General features: G+C 42.6%; 1 protein-coding gene across 1 annotated transcript in view; it reads right to left on the reverse strand.

The window, feature by feature from the left end:
* The window catches only part of F8 (coagulation factor VIII), a 118072-nt gene that overhangs the window by 47978 nt on the left and 61879 nt on the right, over window positions 1-8215 (reverse strand). Inside the window, exons 13-14 of the mRNA XM_077780655.1 lie at window positions 7049-7258; window positions 5-472 (exon numbers count right to left, since the gene is read on the reverse strand). Of these exons, the coding sequence (XP_077636781.1) occupies window positions 5-472; window positions 7049-7258 (678 nt within the window). The remainder of the gene's footprint in view (window positions 1-4; window positions 473-7048; window positions 7259-8215) is intronic.

Below are 8215 nucleotides of genomic sequence, written 5' to 3' on the forward strand. Positions count from 1 at the left end.
CCACCATGATGGAGCTCTGGTCTGAGATCTGACACTTCAGATGGGCCCTTGTCTCTTTCTATAGCTCCAAGTAAATGATCATCAGCTTCATGTGTGATTTCTTGGAGATCAGATAAGAGTAATCCATGTGGAGTAGGATTCTGTCCCACCAGCATCAACAAATCACTAGAAGACACACTTTGTACTTTAAGCAGCTGTGTTCCTTCTCCAGGGTGAGGGTCCATCTGCTCTATGTCATCTTCTGGAGTTGTGGTGGCTTTGAATTGCTTTTGCCTAGTGCTACGGTGTCTTGGATTCTGGGAGAAGCTTCTGGGTTCAATGACGTTATTTTCATTCAGCAGGGAGGCTGGAATATCTTCATATATATCCTCATAATAATCACCAATGTTTCCGTCACAACTGGAAACCTTCAGTAGGGCTGTCATGCCTCTGCTCCGGAAGTCTGAGTTGTGGCAGCCCAGCACCCACAGACCTGGAGGAAGAATACGACTCTGGTTACTCACAGCCGCGTCCCAAGCAAGCTACGTATGAGTGCTTCTCTTCCGTTGCGCGGATAATGCACACATACCAGTCGGTACCATGGTATTACAGGTTAAAACCCTGGCACATGAAACAGTCCAACAATGGTAGTGAAAGTACTTTTCTGCCGCTGTTTTCGTATATGTGTGTGTGATCACCAGAAAGGCTGTGATTAAAAAATGAATAGATATTGGAATAAAAATGGAGAAATAGAATTAACATATACGGCAGTGGAGAGTCTTAATAGTCACACAGAACTCTTTGATGATGATAGTGACTTAATTCCTGAAAGTGTACATAGGCTCGGTATTATTGCTATATTATATAATGGCACAGGGTCTTACAGTCAGATTGCCTGGGTTCAAATCCTAGCTCTACCATTTAGCAGCTGTGTGATTTTGAGTAAGCCAACTGATCTCTCTGAGCTCCACTTTTCTAATTTGTAAATGAGGCTAATAGTATCTCCCTTATCAAATATGTATGCAAATCACATATCAATGACTAGCTTCCATTGTCATCCATCTGCAGGATAAGTAAGCGCAGAGGAGTAGGAGTTTGGGTTAAGATCCACATAATAGAAAATCCCACTACTGTGCTAGCAATGTTAATTTCTGCTGTGAACAAGATTATTCAAGTGAAGGAAATTTATAGTGGTAAAGTAGATGCATAAACATAAGTAAACCAAGATACATCTCTACCAAGCTACTCATCAGGTATCTTAAGAGCCTCCACATCTTGCTAGACATTTGTAAGCAAAATCTCACTGAATCCAGCTTTCCCTCAAAGGAAAAACTTTCCTCAAAGTATATTTCCATAGAGACCTATGGGATAGGAGATAATGGGATGCCCATGGAAAAGGTCTTTATGGTCAAATGCATTTTGGAATCAATGCACGTTGCACTTTATGTGCAAATAATCAATCAGATGGGAAGCGAGAATAGATAAAATTTCATATCATACGAGGATTTAGAAAATCTACCTTTAAGGCAGCCTACCCTCAGGAAGTGATGGGAGAACGTTTTCTACCAAAATAAAGGAGTATGATAAGGATGACACGGGATGCAGGAAGTCACTGCTTATCCTGAAGGGTGATGAAGAAAAGTCTCAAATTAAGAACTGATACTCAGACCTAGAAAAAACCAGCTCAGAGGCGCCTGGGTGGCTCAGTCAGTTGAGCGTCCGACTTCAGCTCATGTTATGATCTCGCAGTTTGTGGGTTCAAGCCCCGCGTCGGGCTCTGTGTTGACAGCCAGCTCAGAGCCTGGAGCCTGCTCCCGATTCTGTGTCTCCCTCTCTCTCTGACCCTACCCTGTTCATGCTGTCTCTGTCTCTCAGAAATAAATAAAAAACATTAAAAAATTAAAAAAAAGAAAAAGAAAAAACCAGTCCAGACTGGAGGAGGAGGATGCATGGGTCCAGGAGGTCGGTTCTAAGTAAGAAAGAATATGTTGTATGATAACACTCTTGAAAAAAAAAAAAAGGAGAATAACTAAAGGGAAAACATTACAACAAAGACAGTAAAACAATTAGAAGTTTCAGTTAAACAAGTTATAAAATTATGAAATGTAATCCTATTTGATTCCACAGTGAAGATTTACATAGTCATAACAATGTGCTTTCACTAAAAATAGGGACATAACTGTATCATAAGTTTGTAGATTGGGAGTCCAAATTTCATGACATTTAGAGCATATTTTTGATGGCGTACAATGATGTTGGGTCAGAGTAGATCAAGACTGGGCCTGTAATGAGTAACTGAAGTAAGGTTTTTGACTCTTAAAGTTCTACTGTTATAACTTAGACACAAGCCCTTCCTTCTTTTTCCTAAGGAGGACAGTGGTTGAGTGACAGAAGGGAAAATGAAACTCCATCAACAGGTTTGGAATGACACACACCAAACTCTGAGAAGGGCCTGGGACTGGGATCAGCGATCAAGAAGGACTGTAGTTATACCAGTATTGGTGCAAAGTTTGTAATGAGCACATCTTTTTGTGTTACATGCATGAATAAAAACTAATTCAAAACATAATTCATTAAATCTCAATCGAAGAGCTTAAAGAAGAGTTGACTCTTTGATGAAAAATTCAATAAAATAAATAACCAAATAAAAATAAGAAATTCTACACGTATAAAATTTGGAATAAGAAAGGAGACATAGTTACAGTTGCAAAGAAAATTTAAAGAGCTGTAACTCCCTTGGAGACACCAGCTGGCAATCCCCTCCTTCACCTTCTGCCCCAGGGTCAGCGCGTGTAGACCAGTCTCCTGCCTCAGCGACACAACCAGGCCTTTCAGGGAACTACTTATTTCTATGAGCTGTTGTCTATCTTGGAATTAGTTTTTATGAAATTGACCCGGAGAGACAGAGCCGAACTAATCACAAGGAGGTAGAAGCACATCTCAGGCTCCAGCACACAAGAGCTCTTTAGTCATCCAAGGCCGGTACAATATCCCCACTATGGAAANACGCTTAACCGACTAAGCCACCCAGGCGCCCCTTAAGCGATGTTTTAAAAAGAATCATGATCATCTATATTTATTAGATGTATATATAGAGAAACATCAAATATATCACTAAGGAAAAAAGCAGGTCACAAAACATGATAAAACCACCATTCCACCGTCTCTAAGAGAGGTGCTGAGGGCTGCTGGACTCCTGGCACAGAGGCGTTGCTGGTGGCGCTCGGTTCCGGGGCAGAGCTGTGCGTGCAGTAGTAGTAGCCCGGGTTTTCAAGGTGCAGACACTCAGACTGACAGTGGAGTCAGGGTCCCAGGCTCAGGTGTGCGTGAAACTACCATGCTCCCAGGTCTCGGAGCACCACCTGCTGTGGTGGTGGCCACAGCTCAGGCGGGAGTGGATCCCCCTGGAGCTGGGGTCTGGGTCTCTGTGGCATGCCACGCGGCCTAGGCTCTGGCGGGAGGGGTGCACTGATGGCGTGGCACGTAGCGGGCAGAGCCCCAGGGATGACGGGATATTGCAGTGGTGCCACGGGCCCTGAGGATGGCGGGGGCTACTGAGGCCTCCGGGGAAGAGGATGCGGCTTAGACTCTGAGCCACTCGGTCGGCTGGCTTCGGCGTCTGAGACCGGGTGGGACCTCAGGTGCTGAAGGCTGCAGGTGTCCCTGTTTGGGTCCCATTTCTTTTCCCCGTGAACAAGTCCCTCAGAGGGCTTTCCCCTTGGCATCGGGCCGCTCCAGAGTGAGGGACGGAGTGACGCAGGGAAGGTGCGTCCTACACTTCCCTGCGTGGCCAACCTCGGTTTTCGTGCTCCAAGTGCTTCTGGTGCTTCTGCATCGTGCTTTGGAGGCGTCCCACAGCTCCTTTTTATTGGCGTGTAGCTGTTTATTTGTTGTTTTGTTTCGTGGGAGTGATGAGAGTGGCATTTAAAAAAATGTTTACTTTTATTTTTGAGAGAGAGAGAGAGTGCGAGTGGGGGAGGGACGGAGACAGAGAGGACAGAGGATCTGAAGCAGGCCCTGTGCTGTCAGCACAGAGCCTGGTGTGGGGCCTGAACTCATAAACCGTGAGATCATGACCTGAGCTGAAGATGGACACTCAACCGACTGAGCCACCAGGGGCCCCATGGAGTGGCATTTGTAATGTTTTAAGTTTTCATTTCTTTAAAGCTCATGTATATATTTTGAAAGACAGAGGGAGTGGTACGGACAGAGAGAGGGAGAAAGAGCATCCCAAGCAGCCTCCATGCAGTCAGCACAGAGCCTGACGCAGGGCTCAAACCCATGAACTGTTGAGATCATGACCTGATCCGAAGTTGGCTGCTTAACCAGCTGAGCCACCCAGGTGCCCCTTGAGCAGCATTTTTTAAAGGCTGGGAAAAAAAAAAACTGAGATAAAACATAGCAAAACAAACCTACCAACCCGGAATTCTATACACAGTGAAAATATCATTCAAAATTTCAGGAAACATAAAGACTTTTTAGACAAGCAAAAACTGAGAGGATTAATTAACCAGCAGACTTGCACTACAGGAAATGTTAGCTATACTATAAATATAAGGGCACAGATAGGTTGTAAGTACACGAAGGGAAAAATACACATCATACAGACATTCTAAATAGGGGCGCCTGGGTGGCTCAGTCGGTTCAGCGTCCGACTTCGGCTCAGGTCATGATCTCACGGTTCATGGGTTCGAGCCCCGTGTTGGGCTCTGTGCTGACAGCTCAGGGCCTGGATCCGGCCTTGGATTATGTGTCTCCCTCTCTCTGCTTCTCCCCTGCTCACACTCTGTCTCTCTCTCAAAAATAAACAGTAAAAAAAAGTTAAAAAAAAAAGAAGAGAAAAATAATAGACTGAACAATCATAGTTAAAGCTTTCAACACACTAACTGTACAAAGCAGACAAAATATAAGTAAACTTATAAGGGATTTAACAACATAGTAAGGCAACTTGATAAACATGACAAATATGTAGCAGCCCACCCACCAAGCACAGGAAAACACATTCACTTTAAGTGCAGCTAGCCCATTAGCCAATGTAAACCATACGCTGGGCGTACAGCAAGTCTCAACAAATTGTAAACACTTAAAATCATACTGGGTATATGACTACCGTAAAGTCAAAATAAGAAATCAGCAATACAGAAATAACTAGAAGATGCCTCCATGCGTAGAAATCTAATAAAATACCTTTAAATAACTATGGGTAAAAGAAGAAATCACAGTGGAATTTAGAAAATATTTCAAACCCAGTTGTAATAAAATATGACTCATCAAAACTTGTGATATGTGTGGTGTTTTTCCTCCCTGCTCTTACCAGTTTTATTCAAAAGTGAGGCACACACATAAAAACTAAAAGACATAGGCATTGGAAAGGAAAAGCCAAAACTGTCAGTATTTGCAAACAATTTGACTGCCTACATAGAAAACTTTATAGGATTCTAGATCTTATTATTGAATTTGGCAAGGCTGCAAGATACGTGGTCAATAAACACAAAATTGGTATATTTGTGTAGATACATGTGTTCTAATAACTTTATTTGCCAAAATAGGTGACCAACCTGCTGACTATAGTTTCATTTTTTACTGAGATGCAATGGACAGATATCATTACATAGGTTTAAGGTGCACAACGTACTGACTTGATACATTTATATGACAGTCTGATGTCCACCGCGACATCGCGGACAGCCACTGCTGTCACATGGTATAATCATCATCTCGTTTCTGTGGTGATGCGTGCTTAAGGCAGAGTGTAAAGTGGCCTCTCTAGTAATAAGAAGAATGAAGCACTGATACACGCTACAACGTGAATGGAGCTTGAGAACATCGTGCTGGGGGTGACCAGGTGGCTCAGCGGGTTTAGGGGCCAACTTTTTATTTTGGCTCAGGTTACGATCTCGTGGTCATGGGGTCAAGCCCCATGTTGAGCCCCGCATCAGGCTCAGTGCTGGGCGTGGACCCTACTTGGGATTCTCTCTCTTTCTCTCTGCCTATACACACACACACACACACACACACACACACACACACACACACACTTTTCCTTTCGGGTTTAGACAGTTATAACCATATTATACACAATGTTTTATCATCTTTTTGTACATATTTAATTCATTTGTTAATTTAAAAAAATATTTATTAAGCACTTACTCTAGGCCGGGAACTATAAACATTAGGAGATAGAGTGATGAGTAAGATAAACAAGGTCTCTGTCCTCTGTCAGTTAGAAACTTAGTAGGAAAACAGATAACAAAGACCTATGTGTACCAGATACTTCCAGGGACACTGCTGGGGTTCTGCCAGGCTCTTCTTTACTCACTTGCCACAAAACTCCATCACTTGTAAGTACGATAAGTTTCCGGTTATAAAGGTGAATATATGTTTATATATGATGAGACTGGTTTTTATTCCCCAGAAATTTCACTGTGAGAATTTATGGCCAGAAAAGCCTTCAGTGTAAGAGAAGTTCTACCATCTGCAGGTAGATTGACATGCTCTTCCCCACAGACGACAGAGGTGGGAAGGCCGGGAGCATGGAGCGGCCTAGCACCCGTTACCATGCTGTATGGACATAGCAACAATCTGTGTTGGATTTTGGCCATGTCAGTGTTTTTCCTGACAGCAGTGGTTAGGGAGGGAGAGGGAAGATGAGAAAGTGACGGCCACATCCATCCTGAAGGCTCCCCAGTGTTTTGAGGGTACATGTGCCAAGAGTGTGCTATGTACTCTCGAAGGCTTCTCCGTGGTATTCATACAACAGTATCAGTGTTCACAAAGCACACAGAAACATGTTCAACTCACACATGTTAACTGCATCTATAAATATATATACACCACTACAGTTTAGTAAACACGCTTAAAGTTTTGGGCAGTGGTAAGTAAAGGCATTTATAGGGGAAAGACTTTCAGTTAAATATTTGATGTGGTGCTCATTAAAATGCTTTGCAATTACTAAGGTCACTTGAACTGCTTAGTATCCACCCCCATGTGAGCTACTGGGCAACATAGCATATGAACGGCGAGTGAAGACATCACAGCTGTTAGTGAAAGAATTATATAAATAGCTAACCTGGATTTTCCATTGACATGAAGACAGTTTCTCCTGAGAACGGGAATAGGGTCAGTGTGTCTTCGTAGACCATTTTGTGTTTGAAGGTATATCCAGAGAAGAAGACAGACAGGAAGTCAGTTTGTGCTCCAACGCTTAGAATGTACCAGTATGCCACTTCGTGCAAACAACTTGACAGCTGCAAGTTGTCAAAAACATAGCCGTTGATGCCTGCAAACCAAATGGGAACAAGACATTTGATTCATTATTGTGGGTTGTTGTGATATGATGAGAAATAATGATACGTTACACCCACTACCTTATTCCCAAGAAGAGGTAGTGCTATACTTTCCAACATTGTTAGTACTTGATCAGTTAGCTCCCAATCCCAAAGTGAGAAAAGTCATAGACCTTCACCCTCCATGAACTAGAGAGGGAAATGCTACAAAAGATGGCATTGATTTATACAATTGGAATATTGTATTGTAGCAATGTTAAATTTATTCAGTTTCATAACTCCACTTCGGTTATGTAAGAGAATGTCTGTATTCATTGTAAACACAGAATGAAGCATTCTGAGATAAAAGGGCATGATGTCTGCAATGTGTTCTCAATTGGAAAATAAGCAATAAAAGTATACAGAGAAAAAAAAAGAATGATAAAGTAAATATGGACAAATACTAAAAATTAGTGCATCTGGGTAGAAGATATATGAGAGTTCTCCATGCTATTCTTGTAGAATTTCTGTAAGTTTCAAATTATTTCTAAATAAAAGCTAAACAAAAGTAATAGCAACTTTGTTTTATAAAGGGAATTGTTTCTTTTTTTTTTTAATGTCTTATTTATTTCTAGGAGAGAGAGAGAGACAGCGTGAGCAGGGGAGGGTCAGAGAGAGAGGGAGTCACAGACTGAAACAGGCTCCAGGCTCTGAGCTGGCAGTCAGCACAGAGCCCGACGCGGGGCTTGAACCCACGAACCGCGAGATCATGACCCAAGCGAAAGTCGGACGCTTAACCGACTAAGCCACCCAGGCGCCCCTAAAGGGAATTGTTTCTGAAAGCCTATTCCATACATCTCTCCCTCTACTTATTCAATAAATGTCTATTCTGCATGGTCATCCACAAATCCACTAAGCACTGTTCAGACTCTAGCTCAGGGCAACTAAGAAGGAATCAAAATTTCTTGCCC

Source organism: Crocuta crocuta, unplaced genomic scaffold (genome assembly GCF_008692635.1).
Source record: "Crocuta crocuta isolate KB4526 unplaced genomic scaffold, BGI_CrCroc_1.0 scaffold1015, whole genome shotgun sequence".
NCBI classification, from domain to species: Eukaryota; Metazoa; Chordata; class Mammalia; order Carnivora; family Hyaenidae; genus Crocuta; species Crocuta crocuta.